Below are 26,374 nucleotides of genomic sequence, written 5' to 3'. Positions count from 1 at the left end.
TGGTTCTGTAGGGCAAGATGATATTTTCTTAAACTTGGCACAGTTTGTTAGGTATTGCAGCAATTTGCAGCTTTCTCTTACATACTTTACATAATTATTTGTTGTACACCTGGCATTTAGAGAAGACATCTCCTGTCGGACTTGTAGTGTTCAATGGGCCAGCCTCTGGTAAGGTGGTTTATGATTGCAGCCATAGGTGTCTCCTGTTGGCCACCATATCAATAAATTGTAGATAGTACAGATGGGCAACACACACCATGTATTATTCTCTTTTTCTTTCTGTAACTGCAATGAATTTCTGAGGAAGATACAAATTTCTCTTCACTGGGGCAACCCACTAGATCTGCTTGCAAATGTAGTAAATAGAAAGAGCTGATGTAGTGTAGTGACCAAGATTGTACTTCTGCCTTTGCTAACTTGAGAGTAAGCCTCACTGAATTCAATAGGACTTAGCTCTGAATATCTATGGTTAGGATTGTGCTGTAAGAGGCTGAGCTGTTAATCAGGATGACCCACCATGTATTTCTCCTCTGTCATAGCTACCTTATATCATGGCCTCCCTTCACACACAAATCCCCAAACTGTAACATGGTAATGGCAATAGTAATACTGACCAAACTTACAGCATCATTGTTGTAAGGATTCCAACAAGATAATGTCTGTGAAATCCCTTAAACACTCTAAAATACTATCTAAATGCTAAGCATTACTATTAGCTTACTAGGCTTTGGAAAGAAATCTGAAGCTTTCAAAAGGAAGGGTTGTAGCCCAGTGGTAAAGCACATGCTTTGCCGTCAAACAATCCCAGCTTCAATTGCTGGCATCTCCAGGTAGGGCAGAGAAAGACTTCTTTCTGGAACACTGATGAGCATCTGTCATTCATTGTTAAGAGTAGTACACTACATGGACCAGTGGTCTGACTTGGTATAAGGAAATGCCTTATATCGCACACGGAAAACAAACAGCTCCTCTGAAGTAAGCGCTCTAATAGACTGTATGCATGAATGCAAGTAAATACTTGGCCATAGCAGTTTGCATACTGATGAATAGGTGCTCTGTTGCTGTTTAAGAAATAGGGCCTTTGCATATGAATATATATGGCTAGGTCAGATCAAAGGGCCTTATAGCCGAGTGCTATTCTGTCTCTGACAATGACCAGTGGCTTGAGAATCTCTTAAACAGGACCTTGTTTGCCAGATGTTGGAAGCAATCTGAGGTATTCTACCTCTGAATATTATTGTTCCACCCCCACCCCCATTATTGGTGATATACATTCTGATGTAATTTCACCTGGCATCTTCCAATTTCACCTGGCATCTTCCAATTTATCTAATCCTTTTTAAAGTTGTCTAAACTAGTTGTCAATACCGCATCTTGCATGAGTTCTTTAATTATGTTGTGTGAATTTATACTCCTCATTGACCTGATCCTGCCACTAATAATTTTTACCAGATGACTCAATTTTAGTCTTTTGAGATAATAATCGTGTCTTCACACTCTTCACACTTTATAATTTCCCTTTTGTGTTTTGTCATGAGACAGGCAAGGGGAGCCACAGTGGACAGAGCACATTTTTTGTCTGAAGGGTAAACTATGAGCATCTTTGTCAGGGATGGCAACTCAATTTCTGTTTACATTTCCTTGACTCTGGTTGTTCACTTCAAGATATCTCTTGATGAGTGAGGTCCTTCTATGTTACATTCTATAAGTAGAAACAGACAACTGAACAATAATTGCACAGTTTACAAGAATACATCAGATTCAAAGAATCATAGAATTGTAGAGTTGGAAGGGACCCCCAATGGTCATCTAGTCTGTGGTCTAAACCACTGAGCCTCTTGGGCTTGCTGATTGGAAGGTCAGCAGTTCGAATCCAGTCGATGGAATGAACTCCTGTTGTTCTGTCCCAGCTTCTGCCAACCTAGCAGTTCAAAAGCATACCAGTGCAAATAGATAAATAGGTACTGCTGCGGTGGGAAGCTAAATGGCGTTTCCATGCACTCTGGATTCAGTCACAGTGTTCCATTGCGCCAGAAGCGGTTCAGCCATGCTGGCCACATGACCTGGAAAGCTGTCTGTGGACAAATTCTGGCTCCCTCAGCCTGAAGTGAGATGAGCTCCGCACCCCATAGTCGCCTTTGACTGCACTTAAATATCCAGGGGTCCTTTACTCTTTTTTTTTTTTTTTACCTTAGTCCAACTCGTGCAATGCAGGAATCTCAACTAAACCATCCAAGACAGATGGCCATTTAACCTCTGCTTAAAAACAATGAAGCAAAGCTCACAAACTCTTGAGGGAGACCGTTCCATTTAGTCAGGAAGAACCTTCTGACAGTAAGAGCTGTTCGACAGTGGAACAGACTGCCTTGGGATGTTGTGTACTCCCCTTCTTTGGAGGTTTTTATAAGATTATAAGTAAACATTAAGTAACAATAATTACTATTGTAATCAAGGATATTATGTCAGTAAATAAATATATTTAGAAAGAAAAAGGTGAGACTATACGGTGGTAGATTGATAGCAATCAATGCACTTATCTTTTGTGGCTATCTTCCTTAGTCTTGCACACTTTGTTCAGCAGATCATCAGGAAAATATGCTTATTGCAGTCTAGTTGCAGTTCTTTTGAAACTCTGAGTTAAGGATAATTAAATGGAAATGCTGTGAATTTTCTGTCTCCTTACTTTGCCTTTCAAGAAAGTTCAGCTAAGCTTTTGTTTCGATGCTGGAGATGGATTGTTTGGACAGCGGGTAAGGATGCAGTTGTTGATTTTGATCATGCATATGATTCCAGCCGATTTTGTTCTCTCGATGAAAGCTTAGGCTTATGTTACGTGTCTGGAATTTGGCGTGCTTAATCAATAGGGCGTCTTCGCTGGATAGCATGAAATGTAGTTTTAATCTGGCACTTTGGTTGTGGTCTATAAAGGTTTTTAAAAAAATCTGTGACAGACTCACATGGCTAATGATCCACCAGACTGCAGTCTTCAGTCACGTAATCCGGCCTGTCAAGTGGTTGCCATATTCCCCTTTTTCTGTACCCCCAAATTGTCAGCAAAGCCAGGCTTTGCTTATTAAGGCATCTGCCCCCACTAAGCTGCTATACAGAACTGGTAGACTTCGTTCAATTTAGTGGGTTATAAATTGTTCAGGGTGTTGTGGTTACTTTCGATGCTTAAAAGAGAGTGCAACTGGAAATGGATCAATGGGTGCAAACAGGCAAATATTGAAGATTGATAAACTGCCCGCAAGCAACCTGAAGAATGTTCAGGCACTCTAGCAAAGTTGTAACTTGAAAATTACATAGTTTGCCAACTCAGCTTGAAAAGGTAATGTCGGATTTTTTGGAAAGAAATGCAAGGTTACTATAATCAACGTGGCTAGGGGGCTGGGAAGGTCCCTGCATATTTTCCCAATTAATTGCAGAGGTTTAGTAAATAATAATTAGAAAAAAAGTTGTACTGTTATGATGTACATGTTTATGCAGCGATAGCAGACAGGGAAAGTCTTCTTTACTAGCGAAAGAGTTGGACAGTGCTTAATAAAAAAAGAGTCTCAGTTTGCAGACTCTGAACAATTCAATTTTGTTCAGGTTTAAAATCAATCTTGTCAGTTAGAAATATAACCTAGTTCCCCGTAATAAAAAAATAGATGAGCTGTATCACTCACTGGCTCTACATTTTAATACAGAGAACAGAACGTATATGAATACTAACACTTTTGGTCAGTTTTAAATTGACCCAATTTTGGAAGGGAGGATTAGAGGTATGCAACTGATAGTATTCACTTGTGAATCTGCTCCGTGAATGCTTCCTAAGAATGGTGGCCACTGATTTTAATTGATCTCTTAAAAGTGATTACTTTCTTATAATTCTATAAGAAAATGCTGTAAGTGGTGATTATGTTTTTATTGTAGATGTTTATATTGTGTTTTTCTAGTTGCTGTAATTGAAATACTTGCATTCAGAATTTCTGACCCCTTTGTTTGAAGGAAGCATAGTTGGTCCACAGAAAATAATTTTTTGTAGTTGTCTGTGATGTAGTTGTTTGTAATGGAATTGGGACTTAATCCAGACACGACAAAAGTATTCTAGTGCTGCAAAAGTGCTGATCCAGTGGAAAGGTTCTAGCTTATATTGAGAAGGACTTGTGCTCACTTGAAAAATCTGCTGCTCCTGGATACCTAGGGGCATGGATGTATGCCCTGGAGTGTATGCTGATGTGCCAACTTTGCCCCTTCCCAGAAAAGGCAGCAGGCTTGTGAGATTCTCAGACGTTTATGTCATGTTGAGTTACTGTAACACACTCTACAAGGGACTGCTTTTGGAATGTGAAAACTTCAGCGGATGCAAAATACATGAGTTTCAATGGGACTTACTTCTGAGTTTATACGCATAGTGGTGTTCTGCATTCTGTTGTGGGGTGTGCATGTGTTATGTCAGCACTTGCATATTCTACCCACAAAGCCGTAGAGAGCTAAGGCATTGGTGTCCTGTCATGATTGCTGTGGGCAGTCCAGGAAACCCTCTTCATGCCAGGTGTAAAGAATAAGAATGTGCAGAGGCTAAGTCGATAGTGAGTTTGAGCATCTTCATCAACCATTGTAAGACCAGTTTTCTTGTTTTTGTTTTTTAGAATGAGGAGTTTAAAGACACAAGCTTTTTAAATGGTACAAGTTGGATTTGCAACAAAACTTTTAAACATATCACTGTCTTTTAACAGAAGTGCTGCTGTATATGTTGTATCCTCTGCTAGTCATATCCTCCGATATCTACCTTCCCTCTCTTAGTTTTCCACTTCATTTTGCAGCTGGTACTTGCCATTTCATGGCTGCTGAGCTTTCTCAGTCCTCATTGAGCTCACCCTCTTGGTTTTTGTTTTAAGAGTTTTTCTACTTCTCCAAACCAGGGTGTGCTTATGCCTTCCTTTTGTTTCTCAGTGGTCCTGCTTTGGCTCCCATTTGTCACCACCTGATTTTAGAAACACGGGAAGTAGCTTTATTAATCAAAGCTTTGTTCTATATTAGTATTGATTACCTTTTCACACACTTACCCCATAAGTAGTAACACTTGAGGTTAGCACCTGGCATGTAGGCCTGTAGGTGTAATCTTCTCACATGTTATAATACAAAGAAGGGTGCATTTGAGACTAACTTTTCAAAAGCTTTTATAAAATGGCTTAAACCTTTGAAGGTGACAGATAATGAGTTGGAACTGAAAGTAACATGGAAAAGTCAGTTAAAAGCTGACCTAAGAGTAAACATTATAAGGTTCTTAGAGTGACAGGTAATAGTGTTAAGTTGTGTGGAATTTTTATAGTGGAAAAATAAATCATATTCTTTGTTAAGCCATTTGTTAATACTGTACGGTCAAATTTCTTTATAAACTCCTGTTCCACTGTTTCACATTCCATGCATCCTAAGAATGGTAACTCTTAGGTCTGCAACTCTAACGTGTTCCTGAAGATTTAAATGATCACCCACTGGTTTCATAGCATTCTTGCTTCTCTAAGTATGATTTGTGCCCATTGAGCCTTGCCTTAAAAATGGACTCGTTCACAATATTACATAACAGCCTTCCTTAGGTCTTTGCCAACATTTCACTATGAAGTTCAACAATGAATTCATGGTCAAAATAAAAAATTCCTTCCAGTAGCACCTTAAAGACCAACTAAGTTAGTTCTTGGTATGAGCTTTCGTGTGCATGCACACTTCTTCAGATACCTTCAGTGGTATCTGAAGAAGTGTGCATGCACACGAAAGCTCATACCAAGAACTAACTTAGTTGGTCTTTAAGGTGCTACTGGAAGGATTTTTTTATTTTGACTATGGCAGACCAACACGGCTACCTATCTGTAAATGAATTCATGGAGTTTGCAGTCTAAATATCTAGATCCTTGTAACTTGCATGGAGAAAGCAGCTTTATAGAATTGAATTCATACTGCATTATTTGTGAGGGAAGAGTACTTAGGGGTCTCCCCAATGCTCTGTCTCAAGAACCCAAGCCTTCATAATTTAGTTCTGCAATATAAACTCAATGTAGAATTTCGCAGTGTAATAACGCTTAGATTTTGGTTACGGTTGAAGAGGGGGAAATCTTTTCAAGCAGTCATGTTGGTTCCTGGGTGAAGCTGACTAGCACTGTTTTCCACAGACAGATGGCTAAGTCTGGAGGTGATAAATGTACTGTAGCTTTTTTTTTTTTTTTTTTTTTTACAGGAGGAAGTATTTAAATTCTTAGGTGTTGACTTTTGGCTAACTGTTACTGTTACCCTTGTGTGTCTTCTATAAATAGTTTCATGTTTAGTGTAAACTTTTAATGATATCTTACTGGGAATCTCTGGGATGTGTTCACAGGCTTGTGTGTTATTTTGACAGGTTTGCACATGGGCCACCTGTCACACATTCATTTTGTGTGCTTTGTGGTGGGTGTGCACAGGCCCACAGCCTGTAGTTCTTTGCTGGATTCATTTCTGCTAGCCAGTGGAAGGCAGGGTCGATTATGTGAATTGAGTGTTGCATGTGTCATGTTGTACCATTAGATTAGGTAGACCTGCACCTTTGCCAGCAGAGAGGAGTGCTAACTGTATCAAAGGTAAACTGTCCTTCAATATTTCTCTGAGGTGTATCAACTATGGGCTTAAAACTTTCCAGCGTGCTTGTTCAGGCTTTTTTTTAAAACATATGCCTGTTTATTTTTAGGTGTGGAATATAAAACAAATGATTAAATTAACACAAGAACACATAGAAGCCCTGCTGGACAAGTTTGGAGGAGAGCATAATCCACCTTCTATATACCTGGAGGTAAGTGCTGAGTTGCAGGTGTTCCGTATCTGGTTATGAAATAATGTATCTGTTGGTTAAGAGACTAGGAAATGTTTTTAGTTGTTTAAAGTATTTCTTAATGTAGTTTTGCTTAACATTTATACACACACACACACACAAATATCATCACCTGCTCTGTGAAAAATCGACACACCTTGTTATAAGAACATCTTGGGCGGTGGGATTTAAATCCATTGTCACACATTCCGCATTGTAGCTGAAGAGCACCGTTGTACAGGTACTGCCTGCTTAAAAGGACTTTGCCTAGCTCTGTAAAGGATAGGTCATGCTTAACAAATCTGATTATCTCCTTTAAGCAAGTGACAATGAAAGCTGACAAGGGTGAAGTAGTACACATAATCTATTTAAACATTCAAAAGGCTATTTTATATTATGTCTCAGAAGCGGACAACTCTGCAGCACTTTCTGGATGGTTGTGCAGGGTTAGGATTGATAACATAATCTCAAATAGTGTTTGATTTTCTTCAGTCTTTAAAGAAAGAAAAAAACTCCAGTGGGAGCATGTTTCCAGCAAAGAAGAAATGGAATCTCTCTCTCTCTCTCTCTCTCTCTCTCTCTCTCTCTCTCACACACACACACACACACACACACACAAATATATATATAGAGAGAGAGAGTGTGTGTGTGTGTGTGTGTCCACTAAATCAGTGGCTAAAAGGATTGGAAATGTGCCGCATGTTCCGCCCTCCCCTTTCACATGAGGTTTTTCTCTTCTGCATGTCCTTTTTAGCATCAGCCATAGTTTGTTCTGACATTTGAATCAGCAGACCATGGTTTCTGTTTCTGGTTTTGAGGACAAGTTTGTTGAGTTAAACATTTCTGCAAACTCTGGTTAGTGTTGAACAGCTTAACGAGAGAGAAGCTGTGAGAGGGAAGCATGGCGCATGTGAGTGGGTGGCTTATTTATGGTCTTTCAAACAATGGTTGCGAGGAGTGTCTGACTTGAACCGTTGTAATGTTTGTTGGGGGGGGTTGTTATTCAATAATATGCTCCAATGAGAACTTTCCTGGACTGTCACACAGGCTGCCCAAAGAGTCAGATATGCTCGGGGGGGGGGTTTGCTCAACCCTCTAAAGTGGACTTGGGGGGGGTTCTGAGTGTTATCCAAGGTACTGTTTTTATTTTCTCGAGTTGTCTGATGTCCTGCCTTAGCATAAAGCAATTTCTTCTTCAACAAAATCAGTATAAGATTACAATAACTCCCTAGGCCTGTCTCCCTGTATTTTGCATAAGCCACTGGGTTTGTGATAGTGGTCAACAGCCAGGAAACAGAAGATACTACACCTACAATTCTGAATATCCCTTTAGTGTTTCTGACAGTTTCTTCTGGTCTCTGGCCATTGATGTAACAGTCCAGGTTTTAAGGCCCTTCACTCCATAGGGATAAGCTAGAATGACCTGTACAGACAGACTCTGGCTGGTTGCTGGTAAACATACCAACCCATAGAAATTGCCCCTCTGATTTTAGATTTGAAGTGTTGTGGAAAGTATCTAAACTTGGTCTTGAAACTGGGTTAAAACAGTGCACAAACATTTTGCAAAATACATATCAAGCCAAAAAGAAGAACATATGGGGAAAAGGGAAAGGAATATTGACAAAATGACCATAGTAGCTTGCTACTCTGCTTCTGATGTAATTGTCTTTCTTAATTACTGCATCGGTTCTGTGCTCACTTATGCATTCCTGCACACTTGTTATTTCAGAGAAACCTGAGCGTGCATACTTGGGTGCAGGATGACAACATTCTCATGAAAAGAAGAATGGGGAGAGAATCTTGTATTAGAATTAAAATACCACATTTAAAATATATGTTCAAAGTCAAATTCTGCCGTAAATCTATTTGGACATAACTCTCTTTTAGATATACATATTCCTGTCACTTCTCTCAGTCTCTAAATTTCTGAACTCTTCCCCCGACCTCCTATTAATTCCTCATTGCAAATCTCTCTCCAGCCTTGAGTTATATTACGATGCCTTGTAAACATGTAGTTCTGCTGCAAAGAAGAAGTAGAGCTGTTTATTCATGATCCTTCATGGAATTTCCCTTGAAGGTTATCGTGACACATGTATGGACAGTGTGGGGGCAGAGGCTTAGTACTAAAACAGTTGTTGAATGAATAATATTGGTTCCATCATTTCCTTCTTTGTTAGAAACTGTGCTTTTTTTCTAGAAAAATAAGTGCTGGCACACACCATGAAGTTGTTACAGTAAGTGCCACACTTTTTAACAGCAACAAAAATGAGATGCCAGTACTGCATACCTTTGAGCACCCCTGAAAAAAAGCACTGGTCATAAATCATCCCTGAATGCTTTCTTTGGAAGGTTGGGTTGGGTACTGTCCCAGTGATCGTATTCACAGTGCTTAAGAGGCTATAAATATCTCAAAAGTGTACATCCAGGTTATCACTGTTTTAAATTAACTTTTTCCTTCTAAAGGCCTATGAAGAGTACACCAGCAAGTTAGATGCACTGCAACAGAGGGAGCAGCAGTTACTGGAATCCATGGGCAATGGAACTGATTTCTCTGTCTCCAGTTCAGCTTCAACAGATACCGTCACATCATCGTCATCTTCTAGTCTCTCTGTAGCACCTTCTTCCCTCTCAGTTTATCAGAACCCTACAGATTTGTCACGGAATAACCCTAAATCTCCACAGAAGCCTACTGTTAGAGTCTTCCTTCCCAACAAACAGAGGACAGTGGTAAGCACATCTGTCAGAAATTTACTTTCTGTCCCCTTGTCAAAGGAAAGCGTGTTATTTAAAACAAGGGAAAAACAAAGAAAGGTATAGTATAATCCTTATACCGGGGTAGTCAACCTTTTTATACCTACCGCCCACTAATGCTTCTGTCTTGATGGTAAAATTTCCTTACCGTCCACCAGGGCTCGATGGAAGGAGGATTCAGCTTGTGCTGTAGAACCCCCTACTGCCCACCTAGAATCCTGAAATGCCCACTACTGGGCAGTAGGGACCAGGTTGACAACCCCTGCCTTATACATTGCCAGAGCATGATACACTAAGTAGTGGAGTAAGCAAAGTGTTTTATTTGAGGGATCCTGAATGCAGAGCTTGACTACAAATGCAACTGAAGAGTCGCAACACGGGCTTATTTTGCCACTGTTGTTCTTGTGAGACGCAACCTCTTTTATGAGAGTGGGGGGGATTACTTCTGTTCAGTGGTTTTTAATGCCAAGTTTGTGCCACATGCTGTACCGAATGTAGAAATGACTTGGAATGTGTTCGCCCTCTCCATGCGCAAGGGGCTGGGTAGTTGGGCTGCAGCCATGTTGTGTGCACAGCAGTACACGATGGCACAGAAGAACCTGAAGCCATCTGTTCCTCCCTTTAGCACATGAAGTGTCTGAGGTTCCACTTATTTGCACCGTGCCTGCCAGGAGCAGAAATGAGGAATTGGGGGCCTTGTGGCTGAAGCTGTCATCCCTGAGTTGCAAACGAGAGGAGAATGCTGGCCCAGCAAACTCCTCCTCCTCCCAGCACATGGGGCCTTTCTGCAAACAGAGCAGGAGCCCAAGAAAGTCAAATGGAGGAGGAACATGGAAAGCAAATGCGTAGACAGGCAGTAAGAATTGGGCAGGGAAGGGCTCACCAGCGTTGGAGAATTCTTGAAGTTTGTTGGGGAAATGAGCTTTTGCATAGCGCACAGGAAATTGTTTTAGACAATAGGGTGCAGTATGGTGCGAGGGAGTCAGAAGAAGGGGGAGAGGCTCCTGAACACAGGGGAACTTTAACGGAGCAAGTAAGACGGGTATACAGTCGTACCTTGGTTGACGAATGCCTTGCGATTCAAACGTTTGGCTCCCAAACGCCGCAAACCCAGAAGCGAGTGTTCCGGTTTGCGAACGTTCTTTGGAACTCGAACGCCCGATGCAGCTTCAGCGGCTTCCGATTGGCTGCAGGATCTTCCTGCAGCCAATCGGAAGCCGAGCCTTGGTTTCCGAACACTTTGGAAGTCGAATAGACTTCTGGAACAGATTCCGTTTGACATCCGAGGTACCACTGTAGTAAGGTGAATTGAACAGGGTTATCCTTCTAGGGTCATGGGTGGCGGGGGAGAGTCATTTGCACACAATAAAATACTGTAGGCTTTTTTAAAAAAGATCCTAGACTTTGACACTGGACCTGCTTTTGGTACACAGAGAATGCACATTGCTAATCCATCCCCCTTTCTAGAAATTTTCTAGTGCACATTTAAGGCTTATTGTTGCCAAGGAGACCGTGAAGGCTAGGAATGAGAGAAGAGTGAAGACGTGCTTCCTTTTGGGGGGCAGGCTACATAAAAGATGTGAGGTGACAAGCTGAAACTGTAATTACCAGTGGTTCAGACAAGGAAAACAGTGGTATTTTAAGAGCGGAGACAAGACAAAAATGAAGGAGCAAAATAGAAGGGGCATGGCTGGGGGGGGGGGAGGAAATTGAGTTTAGGGCTACTTAGAGTTTAATTTCAGTTATAGGGTAAAACTTAGTGAAGCCAAAGGACTTTTAGTTCTGATTGCTTTCAGTGAGAGATTTAAGCATGTGCTTAACTGCAATATTGTGTATGTCTAAGGCTGCAGTCTTCTGCTCTTAGTGAAACCAGTGGTACTTAGCAATCTTAATGGTGCAATCTAATATATGTCTGCTCATAATTAAGGCTGAGTTCAGTGATAGTTATCCCAGCTATGTGATTACAAGATTGAAACCCCATTTTGACTGGTTTGACACCTGTTGGTTTTAATTTTCAGTAGTTCATTCCTACATAGTACATTTTAACAAAATATTTCTAATTTAATATCAAGTGTCTCTTTTTTTAAACAATATGCTTGGCTTTCTTTTTCTGGTTTCATTTTTTAATAGATTGGTTATAGCAAAGATTCTTTGTGGATTGCCTTAGTAACCGAACCTGCTTTCAAGAATATATTGCTTTTAAATATGAGAAGTATCCTAGTAGGGAGATTAATAAAGTTGAGCAAGATTTGTTTGCAGAAGTCACTTTATGCGGGAAATATTTTGCTGGTTGTGGGAAGTGGCAGAGTGTTATCTGGGGAATCGAAACCTTGTTCTCCAGTCCCTGGGAATCTTGCTCAGATCTGTCTGTGACTTCTGAGATTTGACTAGGCAACCATCACACACTACAGCTTCTGTACATCTGCTGAACTTCTGTCTAATTGCAGATGTGCTTCAAAAGGTTCTGAGCAGCACACTGTCATAACATAAAGAGACTTTTTTCAAAAAATTAAGGCAATGAGGAAAGTTGGTCTCCTACGTTACGTTAATTAAAACACATGTGCCCAAAGAAATTACAGCTGGCTACACAGGGTGAGCTGAGGTTTCTGTGTAATTGCACTATGTAATAGACCTAACACTTCAGCATAGAAAAGCTTTGGGGAATATAGTTCATAAGGGAAAAAGCACATGCAACAACCCCTGTGAGCCAGTGTGGTGTAGTGGTTAAGAGCGGTAGTCACGTAATCTGGGTAACCGGGTTCGCGTCTCCGCTCCTCCACTTGCAGCTGCTGGGTGACCTTGGGCCAGTCACACTTCTTTGAAGTCTCTCAGCCCCACTCACCTCACAGAGTGTTTGTTGTGGGGGAGGAAGGGAAAGGAGAATGTTAGCCGCTTTGAGACTCCTGAAGGGGAGTGAAAGGCGGGATATCAAATCCAAACTCTTCTTCTTCTTCTTCTTCTTCTTCTTCTTCTTCTTCTTCTTCTGTAGCGCTGCCTCTTTAATATTGCATACATCCCTACTCTTGCTGCTGGTCCCAAGCCAGGATTCCCTCCTCCGAGGGGCGACCAGCTGGCCGTTGTTGTAGCAGCTGAATCATGAATTTGCAAGGGGCGGGTGGTAAGAACAGAGCAAATGGAACACAGGATGGATACCTATCTCTGAGGGAAGTCCGTGAAGAAGAGTCCTGTTTTGCTATAGGAATCTATTTTCTAGGACCCAATTTTGATTTTCTAGCTTTCTAAGGTACAGTGGTACCTTGGATTACAAACACTTCGGGTTACAGACTCCGCCAACCCAGAAGTAGTACCTCAGGTTAAGAACTTTACCTCAAGATGGGAACAGAAATCACGCGGCAACAGGGGGAGGCCCCATTAGCTAAAGTGGTACCTCAGGTTAAGAACGGTTTCAGGTTAAGAATGGACCTCCAGAATGAATTAAGTTCGTAATCAGAGGTACCACTGTAGTGTGCCTTTTCTGGTGCATATGCAGCCTGGTTTGGATGGATGTAAACAGAGGGTGTGGAATGTACATATTCAAGACAGTCCCACAGAAGCTGTCTCAAGTAGCCGAAACTTCTTCCATCCTTTGTATTTGTTAACTGTCCTGTGCAGGATGGGTGATATCTGCAGCATGTGCTCCACACTTTACAGTGGTGCCCCGCAAGACGAATGCCTCGCAAGACGGAAAACTCGCTAGACGAAAGAGTTTTCCGTTTTGGAGGTGCTTCGCAAAACGAATCTCCTATGGGCTTGCTTCGCAAGACAAAATGTCTTGTGAGTTCCTGCGGGGGTTTTTTCCTTCCCCCCCTTTTTCTAAGCCGCTTATCCGCTAAGCCGCTAAAAGCCGCTAGTAGCGCTAATCCGTCAATGGGCTTGCTTCGCAACGAAAAAACCGCTAGATGAAGAGACTCACAGAACGGATTCTTTTCGTCTTGCAAGGCACCACTGTACTTGCCTTGCCCAGTATTTGTATGCAATCCTCTCCCAGAGGTAGATTTCTGAAAGCCCACCGGACTGGAGAAATTTCTCTTACATTAGACCTGTGCATCCTAAATAAACTTCTTACAGCTGGATCCTATGCGCGTTTTACTTGGAAGAGAGTCCTACAGATTTCAGGAGCGCTTACTTCCTTGTAAATATACATAGAATCGAAGCCTTGATTTTTGAGATCTTCTCAGATTGGTGAATTTGCAGGCCAGGAACTTCTCCCCATGAGGTTTGCAGTTAGCGCGTGCTACTGTGCGGTTTAGGCATCAGAGAATGGGGGAATTGAGGAGGGCATATTATCTCAACCACATATTTCCATCCCTAGTTTTCCTCCTCTAGAGATGGTTGTAGTCAGCAGAAGATTGCACCAGATACTGGGTGAGAGTTGGTCGAAATTCATCAGAGTATATCAGTCCAAAAGGGCATATTGATGGAATGATGAAGTAAATGTAGCTTTGCAAGTTACTATCCTGCCATATTTAAATTTTAAAATGGCTTTGATGCGGGGAATTCTGGCCTCAGGCTTAAGAAAACACTGTTGTTGCTGTGTATGTTTAAAAAAGACCTCTTCTGGGATTGCAAAATAGCGTTTAGAAAAAGCCTAAAAGATGGGAACTTTAAAAAAAAGAAACCCCATGATGTTTCTTTGAAGCAGCACAAAGAAAAACACAAGGGGGCCGGGAATCAGAAGAGCTTTTCTTTCCTCACTTTCCTTCAGATTCTGATTGACCAAAGACCAAGCAAATTTCTTTTTGCCTAAACTGGCAGGCACCTATTTACAAGAAAGCTGTGCAGCACTTTGCAAGGATACATGCCTCCTCCCTTCTTTATGTTGAGCCAGGGTTTGCTAGAACTTAGGCTCAAGCCTTTATTTTTAACTGCCAGGGCTAAGTCCAAGAAGGACGAGCATTACTCAAGTTCCTCATTCTCTAATGGAATAGTCCAGTATATAGTCTGAAGGCATATGTAAAGCAATGTAGAACTGGGCCTGGATCTGTGACTGCCTGGAGCCCCATGTGCACCAACAGGACATAAATGTAAAGATGACTATGGTTAATTTTACATAGTTCTCAGACTTCATACAAAGGCAATTTTGAGACTGTTTTCTCTTAATAAGATAGTTCAGACATGCTGCTGCTTAAGAAGATGCAACTAGCCAGTGAGCACATGAACACTTAGCTCTATGACTCAAGCTCGGAGCAAGGAAAATATAAACAGGAAGAGATAAGATCTCCTTCCTAAGAAACATGTGTCAAGCCTAACAATCTGCTAACTTAGCTTAATTTATTGAGTATTTATTAGGCACGGAAAGCATACAAGCAGCAGTACTCTCTTGCAAAAGGCTTTGCAAGAGGCTTCTGACTGGGCACTGACTAAGATGGGTAATTGCAGAGGCCAATCAATGCAGAAATGACCATGTTTATATGACTTTTTTTTTTAAGTGTTGTACTTAGAATCATAGAATCATAGAGTTGGAAGAGACCACAAGGGCCATCGAGTCCAACCCCCTGCCAAGCAGGAAACACCATCAGAGCACTCCTGACATATGGATGTCAAGCCTCTGCTTAAAGACCTCCAAAGTAGGAGACTCCACCACACTCCTTGGCAGCAAATTCCACTGTCGAACAGCTCTCACTGTCAGGAAGTTCTTCCTAATGTTTAGGTGGAATCTTCTTTCTTGTAGTTTGGATCCATTGCTCCGTGTCCGCTTCTCCGGAGCAGCAGAAAACAACCTTTCTCCCTCCTCCATGTGACATCCTTTTATACTTCTTGGGAATGTTGTATAAACAAGGGGCTCTGAGTCACCACATGGTTACCTGAGGACAGCTTCCAGTTGCCAGTTGTGACCAGGCTCCTTCTTAACAACAGTTGTCAGCACTTGGGTATAAACTGTTCTGCTGTCCCTTCATGACTTAAGAAGAAGAGAGGGCAGTGTGAACTTACCTGAAATGAATTTGAAAATAGTCACATTAAATGTCAACTGTACAACTTTTCTTCATGGGTGCACATTGGGAAGAGGCAAAGAACTTCGGGAAAATTGTATTTATGACCAATAACATTCATTTACTTATTGCAGAATACTTATATCCCATTTTATAACCCCCAAAGGTGATCTAAGCATTTTTAAAAAGATTATGGAAATAGAATACAGTGGTACCTTGGTTCTCAAACTTAATCTGTTCCGGGAGTCTGTTCGATTCCCAAACTGTTCGAAAACCAAGGTGCGGCTTCCGATTGGCTGCAAGAGCTTCCTGCACTCAAGCAGAAGCTGTATTGGACGTTTGGCTTCTTGTTTTTATCTGTAAGCCACCTTGAGTCCCATCAGGGTATGTTGTTGTTGTTGTTGTTGTTGTTGTTATTATATTAATATTATAATGGGGTGCAGGTGGGGAGGACTCATCCTCTTTTCCTGGCAGTTTTGAGGCAGCAGCTAAACTCAGCCCACACCAAAAGGCAGGGCAGGAGTTAGAGAAGCATTCCTTCATGTATTACCCAATGGAAACATGAATCCACTGCCCTAAAACGTGCTGATAACTACAACCTTAGATCCCTTGGAAAGGGTTTAGAGCAGAGCAGGAAGGGCAACCCGTGACCCTCCAGATGTTGCTCACCTCCAGCTCTCGTCAGCCCCAGCCAGCAGAGGCAATGTTCGGGGTGACAGGCACTGTTGTTGACCAAAAACATACAGAGGACCGCAGGCTCCCATCCCTGGTTTAGACTAATTCGTGAAGGGTCTATCAACAGCTGTGATAGCTAGATGGATGGTCCATATTTAGAGGCAATATACCATTGAACATCAGCCAGTTGGGTTCAGTAGAGCTTTTATTTATTTACAGCATTGATTGAGGCTGCCCAATAACTGTCTCTGCATGATTTACAAAACCTTTCAAGACAAGACAGATTCACATCATGGCCAAAAATCATCAGCATATAAACAGCGGGTTACAATTCAAAACTTTAAAATCACAGATTTTAGACTGCTAGGAGAATTTTTAAAAATACCTTATCTGGTGCCCAAAACAACCAGGTGAGTCTTGCTAGGGAGGATATTTCACAGCTGTGGTGCCACAACTGAGAAGCCTCTCTCTCTCTCTCTCTCTCTCTCTCTCTCTCTCTCTTTCTGGTTGCCATGTCTCTTTATTTGATGTTGGGGGCGCCCAGAGCCGGACCTCTGAAGTAGATACTCACATGGATCCACTTGTGAACTGCAGCATGCTTTTAAGGCTTCAGAAATACATTAAGCTGAAGTAGTGCTAATGGTTTGATTTTGATTTCGCAGGTTCCAGCAAGATGTGGAGTTACAGTCCGTGACAGTTTAAAGAAAGCTTTGATGATGAGAGGTCTCATCCCAGAGTGCTGCGCAGTTTACCGAATACAGGATGGGTATGGTTTGTATGTAGTATGGCTTGGGTAGGGGTGGAAGAGGGAACGATTGCTAAAGTGATTCTTTCTGGGTGTTTTAAGTGCATGAATAATCAAGATAAAAGCAATTCACTTCATATTTTAAACAAATTGTTTTCCAAAGCATAGGTTAAAATCTCACTCTATGCCCCTTAGCAGTGGTTGTGGGTTGAGGGTGGGAGAGAATCCTTTGCTTTGTTCCTGCTAGTAGATTTACTCACAGTGCTCTCTCTTCTATACCAGCAGCCTTGTACCTGGTGTTTCTCAGGGTTTCTAAGAAACCAAAAACATATGTGCAGTTTTGAAAGGTTCAGTCCACCCTCTTGATTCAAAACAGTACCTGTTTGTATCCAAACATAGGAGAAAACCTGCTTCTTGATCTCAGAAATTATCATGCAATATTTCGTTATGGCATCTTAAGAGGTGTCCAAATGCATAGCAAACAAACAATTTCAGAAAATATATAGTAGATAGTTAGCAGCTTCCCAGTTGCTTCCCTTTGTTTTTTTCTGTATAAACTGTGCCCTTCTCATTAACTAAACTTTTTGTAGACTTTTTAAATAGTGGAGGCAAATACCTGAGAAATATTCTTTACCTAGCAAAGCAATGAAATTTACTTTAGGTTTTGGAACTCAAGAGCCGTCCATTCTTTAATGCTGTGTATCAGGGATGGGAGACTTGTGGTCCTCCAAATGTTGGTCTCCAGCTTCTAGCACGCCTATCTAACATGACCAGCAGCAAGTGGGATGGGAGCTGTAGCCATACCAACATCTGCAGGGCAAAAAGTGCTTCATTCCTGCATTAGATCTTGTGATCTGAATTGCGGGAGAGAGTTAAGTCTCTATCTTGTAATTTGCCGCACAGTTAATTGTGATAAATCCATGCTAACTTCTTGCCATTTGAAGTTTCTAACGATGGAAGGCTTAAAAACAAATTTAAACTACTGTCCTCCACCCGCTCCCCATATCTGCTCATGGAGTTCCTTTGCACTGCAGGGAGAAAAAGCCCATTGGCTGGGATACAGACATTTCCTGGCTCACAGGCGAAGAACTGCATGTGGAAGTCTTGGAGAATGTACCTCTTACGACACACAACTTTGTAAGTATTTTCCTACAATGCCTGCTGGTGTTGCATCTGTTTTTATTATGTTCTGAAAAGAAAAATTGGCAGCACAAGAATGGGCCTTTTCTGCAGTGGCTCCCCGTTTCTGGAACTTTCTCCCCAGGGAAGCTCGCCAGTGCCTTCATTATGTATCTTTAGACGCCAGGGGAAAACATTCCTCTTCTCTTCCCAGGTCTTTGGCTAATTAAACAGTATGGCCTTTAAAACAGTTATATATTTTTGTGTTTTTTTACTGTAAACTGCCTTGGAATTCTCTGTTGAAGGACAGTATATAAATGTTAAAAATTAAAAAAAAATTCACAGAATAAATAGCTGTGCCATGGGCATAGACAGCTGCTTCTTTTGAGCAGAATATTTGTGTTTTATGCAACACATTTTCCCTTCGCTACAGCCACCTTCTTACATGTGTACACACCTGATAGCTATTTGTACATTTTAGCAAACTCAGTATATATATAACCCCCCCCCCCATATACAAGTTTGTCTTCCTAGTCTCCTAGAGGCAATTCTCACTCACCACAGGCAAGCAGACAAGTATCTTCTTACAAGCCTGGTTAAGCCACATTGTGAAATGCGGACTGGGGTGAATTGTATGCAACGTTGTACTTATTGCTGAGTGGAGGTTCTACCTCCAGATGAATCTACAGTACTTCTAGGTGAATAATGGTGAGACTATAAGCGTAATCTGTATGATGAGGGTAAATCAATGGCCCAAATGTATTTAGAATCTTGTTTTAAAGTAGGATCTGGACGAGATGACCTTTAGTTCATTTTGCATGCTTATTTTAATCATGCAGTCTGCTTCCATATCATTGTAATCTCAAGGCTGAAGCCATAATTGCAGGAAGAATTATGTAAATTGTCCATGATTGAGAGCAATTTACTTGTCATTAAATAAAGTGTGGCTCTTTAGAAATAGCAGCATTCTCATGGGGAATTTAATAAAATGCCTATGTGAACCAGATTTTTAAATACACCGGAGCATGAAAGAGCAGCAAAAATCTGCTTGTTATATATTATTGTGTTATGAAAAGAATGTGTTTGGTGATCTCCTGCTTGCTGCACACCAGCAGGCAACTAATAAACCTGTTACAGAGTTGTGCTGGTCACATCAGTGATGCCAGCGCTGAGAGACAATCTGACCTAAGGAATGACAATTTAAGTGGAAGCAAATTATCTGGATGGCTTTTTCACCAAAGGACTTCTGTCTTAGGTTTATTATATGGAGAGGCATTCTTAAAAATATAGCTTTGGCACTTCATTTTTGTTTCATTCACTGGAACCCAAGGAGGATAATTGCATAAAAATGCTCTGGGTAGCATCCTCTTAAAGTATTTTGTCTATTTTATTTGCTTTAAGTAGAATTTGCTACCTAACCTGCTTTTCGCATTCTACCAATTTTAAATCTTTTCAGATTCTGCTAAATAAAATGTGCAAATCTCTAAACCTTTGGTACAACTTTTCTACTAGAATACTTCAGCTATAATGATTTTTAAAAGAAACACATCCTCATTTTATTGTTTGATAAAAAACAAAAACAGTGCCCAGAGCTTAGATAGAACTTGGCAAATGTGCAAGTTTTAGTTGCTAGCTCTGGTAGGTGGAACTCTGCTAGAGCAGGGAGCTCCGCCCTCCCCTTGTGTAGCTAGAAATGGCGAGGCTTTGCCTGGTATGGTATTATATCATTTACATGGACCTTACTCTTCACAAACTGCTCCAGAAAGAAGACAGATTTCACTAGGTTACCTTGCACGTGTGATGGTTCTTTGTTTGAACACTCAAGAGCCATTTTCTTTCATAAACTGTTTCTTGGTAAAATTGCCATAGAAACATGAAATGTAAAGTTGCATGAAAGCAGGCGCAAAACAAGAAGGGGCAGATCTCCTGACATCAATGAAAATTGAGTTATTGCTTTGTAAACACAAATGTGTATTAAAGGATTTGTATTGCACTTAATATGCACTAAATTATTATTACACACAGTAGAACTGTGGGGGGTTCTTCTGTCAGTTAAATTAGCAAACCGTTTGCCAGGATTACAGCTCTCTTTTCGGCCGTAGGGCTTTTAGAGTAATACCTTCGATGTAACTTAAAAGGAGCTTGAATCGGCCCTTTTCTGACGGGATGACATTGCAGTTTTAGCGGGCGCGAGAGGGCCTTGTTTCTCATGCCTGCTTTCTTGATGGTGTAGGTACGAAAGACGTTCTTCACTTTAGCGTTCTGCGACTTCTGTCGAAAGCTGCTTTTCCAGGGGTTCCGTTGTCAGACCTGTGGATACAAATTTCACCAGCGTTGTAGTACAGAGGTGCCGTTGATGTGCGTGAATTACGATCAGCTTGAGTAAGTAATCAAAACTCCTCTGCGGTTTCAAATGCTCTTTCTCTGAAGCTACACACATAAGCGGTCACAACAGCACACAAGTATATTGCCGCGGTGGCATCCTTTGTACGGCATCCTTTGTAGGCAAAGGAGACATCTCCACCTAGGTTGCCTCTTCCACAGAATTAGACAAATGTGACTAGTATGCCCTGTGCCCATAAATGAAAGTTTTAAGCATGACCTACACAGTCGATGACAGGTCACAGTTATCGCAGTATAATGTGCCTGTGCTTTAAATGCAGTGTAGGCCAAGTTATGCGGTAGGGTGTCTGCCCATGAGTCTTTTCACTGTAGCCACTGTTTTTCTTTGCTGGCACAATATGACCAAGCCGTTGGTTATCCCTTGAAGCTTTCTGTGTGAACGAGGATTACCTTTGGCATGAGTAATTCAAAAGTTCAAGAAAGGAGTCTAAGGCAGTAAAAGTGTGGTGGGAGACCTCACGGGATTTTGATTTGTTAAAAAATAAAATACAAGCTTTAAAAACCAGTTCAGCTACTGTACTTTGGTCCCAAAGGGGAAGAATTGTGCCTCATATTCATATGTAGACTCTTGTACTTGACTATAGAAAATGAAATCAATTATCCTCATAAAGTAAGTGACTATTTGTTTTGTTGCTGCCAAGTTGGAAAACAAAACTTTCAGTAGCGGTTTTTCTGCCCCATCTATAAAACCATTTCACAAAAGATTTTCTACCTTTTGTTGGATACTGACTGTAGGGTAACCCACAAAGTCTCTCTTTTTGGCCTAGCAGCAGTGAAAATCCGGATGAGTTATTAAAGAGATTGCAGTCGACTGCTTTGAGGATGTTCTTATTTAGCCATAATTTTCCTTAATGGCTATTTTTTTAAAAAAAAATCTGTATTAAATTTCACCCTTTCAACATGTGTTTTATATATACTGCATATATACTTATGCAGAATTTTTAACATGTAGGTTTTATACATGATTCTAGGTAGTAATGAGATTTTATGCAGTATTTTATACTACTGGTTTGTGTACTGTACCCAATCCACCTTATATGTGAACAGCCTATGGCCCAAGCATTGATAAACTGCTGCACAAGGCTTTTCTCTTATTTAGTGATCAGAGATTGGTGAAACCATTTAAAAAATGCTCATATGGCAAAGAGATCTTTGAGATGTATTGTTTCCGAACAGATTTGCTTCTTGCTTATCTCCATATTTTTGAGAAACGACTTCTGAATTGCTTGTCTGCATTTAGAAGCCGCTTCTTAATATGCTTGAATAGCATTTCAAAGAATTGACTGTATGTTAGTGTAGAACGTAGATGTTATGCTTTGGGCCAGAGGCCCAAAATGGCAGCCCTGTTTGAAGCCAGCCCCTTTTCCCCCTCCAAATAATCCGGCATACTTAGCCAGGTTGTGGTGATGTCACATTGTGTTCTCCTGATAGGAAGAGGAGGTGGGGAAATGCAGTTTTAAGTTTATTATAGTGGCAAATGTGCCAGAATGTTTTGGGGAGTACTGGAATAACTGGACAGGGAGCTCCCCCCCCCTTTTTTATAGCAAAATCCCTGTTGAAAGTGAAGCATTGCAATACATGGAAAAGCAGGACACAGCTTAGACCTCACAGAAGTAAGTGTCCTGCCATTATATTACAATGCTAAGAACTGATCTAAATAAAATGTTTCAAATCTCTGACATTTGACTTTCCTGCTTTACTGTTACAAAACTGTAGTGTCACCTTTCAACGTCTTTTCTCTTGGAAACATGTAATTTAACCTATGATGTTTTCTTCCTCGTACGTTTTACGTTGTGAAACTTCTGGGTCTTGCCCAAGTTAGGTTTTTCTTTGTTTTTGCCTCACAGTTTGCTGTTTGTCTCCAAGTTCTTTGAACATCACCCAATACCGCAAGAGGAGGCCTCCTTAGAGACGACCCCAGTATCCGGATCATACACTTCAGTGGCCCCCTCTGATTCGCCTGGGTATGCTCTTAAATCCTGCTGTTCTAATAATAATGTGGGTTTGTAGTTTCTGAAAGGGAGGCTTGGGATTCAGGGGGAGGGGAACTGGGTGTCTACACCCATTTATATCAATATAATGAATAGAAATTAAGTGATTTTTATACAAGGACTTAAGAAAATAACGATAATAATGAGGAAAACTTTGTGAAGCATTTATTCATCCTTACTCATCTGTTTGTTCTGGCCTCGGTTACAGTACTGCTGTTTACTGCTTGCTCTAGATGCTTCAGCTTAAACAGTTTGCTCAACAAAGGTCAGCTTTGGCATGAGAAACCTCTCTTTCTTTCAAGGGGATCTGATTTGTATAAGCAGACGTTGTTGGGAGGTTGCTATTGTAGCATTCTGCATTGGCCCAAAGTGGAGCTTGAGTGCTTTTCCTTCCCAAGTTTTGTTTGTGAGTAGATTTCTCCCCTGACACAATGGCTGTGTTCACAAATTGCGGTTTAACATGACACGCATGGGAAGTTCAGGAAGGCCTCACCTCTGCCGTCTCCTCCTCCTCCTCCTCCTTAGCCAGGAGATGTATGTGATAGGCTTGCCCTCTCATACAAACCTTTTGCAACTGTGTCTTTGCTTAACATTTTGCATGTACCCTAATAGGGTCCATATTTGAGGTGCAGGGGTGATGCCTTCATTCATCTTTCTGGTTCATCATTTTGGACACCATGAATGGTGTGTGTGTGTGTGTGTGTGTGTGTGTGTGTGTGTGTGTGTGTGTAGACTTATTTTGAGGTAAATTTCTATCCTACCTTTCCATTTCCAAAGAAGTGCTCAAGTTGACTCACCTAAATAATCAGTAAAACAATTTATAAAAAAGCACACTCAAGAGTAAAAAATAATTCTTCTATTTATTGTCTTTATCAAATTTATGTTCCACCCTTCCTCCCGTTGGAGCCCAGGGCAGCAAACATGTCTGAAATAAAAATGTGGCTTAAAAAACAACAACAAAATATTTGAAACATTTAAAAACTGCTAAAAACAACAAAATACAATAGTGCTGTAATGGGTATGGGGTTGCTCGTGCGTAAGTTGCCGCCTCTCCTGGTTATGTTGCCTTGTTAAACCTTTCTGTCTGGACAGCCCTTCAATTCGTGGCTGCCTCAGTCGCTAGCAGAATCCGTCAGTGGGCGTTTCTTAAATCTTTTCCAACATAAAAGTTGTTTGACACCCAGTCTCCTCCTACTCTCTCTGCGCGGAAGTCTTCTGCGCAGGGTGGGTGTGGGTAGCGGAGGACCCGTGCTCTCCCCGCTGGTGTCCGGTGAAGAGTCCTGGAGCCCTCTCGCCGATTCCCCCATCAGCCCCTCTATATCCCTGGTGTTGCGCTGATTTGCTTTCCCATCTGCGGAGCTGCCTCTCTCCCTGCTGGGCCCTTCTCCAGCATCATTTGAGAGCCTTCCCTCCGCCTCTAGCTCCGATGTCAGTTCCCTGACAAGTACCTGTAACCAAGCATGCACTTCAGTAAAAACAGAAACGTTTTAAGTAGATGTCTGAAAGAATACAGTGATGGGGCTTGCCTAATATCAGTTGGCAAGGTGTTTCCAAGCACTAAAGGCCTGACAAATGTAGAACGAAGATTGTGATGCACTTTTAGAAGCACAAGTTCTGCGCATCAGAGTTATACCTGAAGTAAACTGGTCCCAACCTGTTAAGGGCTTTATATACCAATGGTAACCCCTTGAACTTGGACCAGTGGTGATCTGGCAACTAGTGCAGATCTTTGAGCACAGGTGTAATCTGCTGACACTCTCACTCCTATAAGTGATTGTACTGCAGCATGTTGCACTAACTTGCCGTTTCCAGACTGAGCACAAGGGAAGCCCCAGTAGAGTGGCATTGTAGTAGTCCCATCTTTAAGCTACCGATGCCTGAACCTCTGTGGTCATGCTGCCCCCCAGTCCAGGAACAGTCACAGTTGTCTTACTAGCTGAAGCCTGTGGGAAAAAAAAGAAGTAACAAAACAAAGTTCTTACAAAGCATTTAAAGTAGTAGAGAGCCACAGATTTGGTCTCCAGCCGAGGACAAAATACAGGTGAAGAGAAGCCAACCAAGGAAGCCAGTTCCGTATTCTGTGATATCAGTCAGGGTTGGGGCAGGATTTGTAGCAGTTGTTGGAAGCACAGACAGCCATGGCGTGCCCGCCATTTTAGATTTGCAGTGCTCTGGTACAGAATCACTCTGGAAGACTGTGAATGTCTTAGCCTTGCACCAAGCAATATAAAAACTGATCCTAGGATGTGGGGGGGGGGACAGAAAAGTGGGTAGGGACCATCTTATGCCAGGATCAGCACCCACCAGATCTTGGCAGCTGCCCAAAGTGTCAGATGCTGCGGCCAGGCTTACCTCAGAAGGTGGCAGGCAGCATGGAAGAGCCACACATTCTGATTACTGCAATAAATTATACGTAGGGCTGCCTCTGAAGACTGCTTGGAAACTTCAGCTAATGCAGAATTAAGCAGCCAGGTTGCTCACTGGAACAAGACAGTTTGAGCATATTACACCAATCCTGGTCCAACTGCACTGGCTACCAATTAGCTTCCGGGCCCAATTCAAAGTGCTGGTTTTGACCTGTAAAGCCTTTAAACGGCTAAGGACCGCAATACCTCTTTCCATATGAACCTACGCAGACCCTGAGGTCATCTTCTGAGACCCTCCTTTGTGTGCCGTCTCCTCGAGAGGTCCAGAGGGTGGAAACACAAGAACAGGCCTTCTCTACAGCGGCTCCCCATCTGTGGAATGCTCTCCCTAGGGACATTGGCCTGGCCCCTTCGTTATATACCTTTAGGCGCCAGGCAAAAACGTTCCTTTTTAACCAGGCCTTTGGTTGACCTGATTGACACCCTATGCCCTTTTAAAATCTGGCTCTTTTTTGGGGGGGTGTTATTGGGTGGTTGTTTTTATTTCGATTTTATATATTGTGATCTTTTCTGTGAACCGCCCTGAGACCTCCAGGTATAGGTTGGTATATAAATTAAATAAATAAATAAATCTCAGTGGGCAAATAGATTCAAGTGGGTGCAGATGGTCCCAGTTCCATCTTCTCTGCAATAACTAGGGACCCTGGCAGACCTTAACCTTTTTTTTATGCCTTGACTTTCTCAGCCCATCAGTTCTCCCCGGTCCTTCTCCTTCAAAATCCATTCCAATACCCCAGCCTTTCCGACCAGCAGACGAAGACCATCGGAATCAGTTTGGTCAACGAGACCGTTCCTCATCTGCCCCCAACGTGCACATCAATACTATAGAGCCCGTCAACATTGATGTAAGTTGCCGCCTAAGCTTGGTCTTTAGAAGCCGAACGTTTCTTTTCCTTTGCTATGCTACTTGAGGAAGGGGTGGGCAAACAATGGGCCATAGGACTTGATAACCTGGATAAGTCCTTTCTCCCAGCTTATGTAGCAGAGTCTTCTTGCCACTACCACCTGTTCTTCCAAGGGTGGAGGAATAAGTGGGTGTATAGGGTTGGAAAGAGAATTAAGACTGTCTTTTAACTGTGTGTGTGTGTGTGTGTCCATTTTTTAATTCTTTGGAGGAGAAGGAAAGGGATATTTGTTAATCGGCTGCAGATTCTGAGCCATGCATTGCGTTATCTCTGACGATCAAACTCACATACACAGTGATGGCTCTTAATACATCATGCTGCCTGAGTTTCCAGTCCCCATGTATAATATCAGGAATTGGTATTATGGGCAAGTTCACATATTCTATTTAAGTGACAGCCAACCCTGTGATAGTCTGGCAGACTGTGCCCATGACTACATAAATGGGTGAGATGCTATTGTTTGTTACCCACCCAGAGCCTTCAGAATGGGGAGGGATAAATACAGAAAAAATAATCCTTTCCCAGCTTGGCTGCCATGGCTGGGTAAAAATAAACAATTACGGTGTGATTTCACACTATGTGATTTCCAACTATTTCACACCCTTTGAT

At 41.8% G+C, this 26,374-nt stretch overlaps 1 protein-coding gene across 2 annotated transcripts in view; it reads left to right on the top strand.

Moving 5' to 3' along the window:
- The window catches only part of BRAF (B-Raf proto-oncogene, serine/threonine kinase), a 61,263-nt gene that overhangs the window by 1,684 nt on the left and 33,205 nt on the right, over positions 1 to 26,374 (top strand). For both annotated transcript variants that reach the window (XM_082240490.1, XM_082240489.1), the window contains exons 2-8: positions 6,701 to 6,802; positions 9,284 to 9,547; positions 16,839 to 16,942; positions 17,956 to 18,058; positions 20,274 to 20,422; positions 22,291 to 22,407; positions 25,546 to 25,705. In XM_082240490.1, the coding sequence (XP_082096616.1) occupies positions 6,701 to 6,802; positions 9,284 to 9,547; positions 16,839 to 16,942; positions 17,956 to 18,058; positions 20,274 to 20,422; positions 22,291 to 22,407; positions 25,546 to 25,705 (999 nt within the window). The remainder of the gene's footprint in view (positions 1 to 6,700; positions 6,803 to 9,283; positions 9,548 to 16,838; positions 16,943 to 17,955; positions 18,059 to 20,273; positions 20,423 to 22,290; positions 22,408 to 25,545; positions 25,706 to 26,374) is intronic.

The sequence above is a fragment of the Podarcis vaucheri genome (assembly GCF_965113315.1).
Source record: "Podarcis vaucheri genome assembly, chromosome: 10".
Classification (NCBI taxonomy): Eukaryota; Metazoa; Chordata; class Lepidosauria; order Squamata; family Lacertidae; genus Podarcis; species Podarcis vaucheri.
The sequence above is the reverse complement of the archived record's forward strand: the minus strand, read 5'-3'. Positions and strand labels throughout refer to the sequence as shown.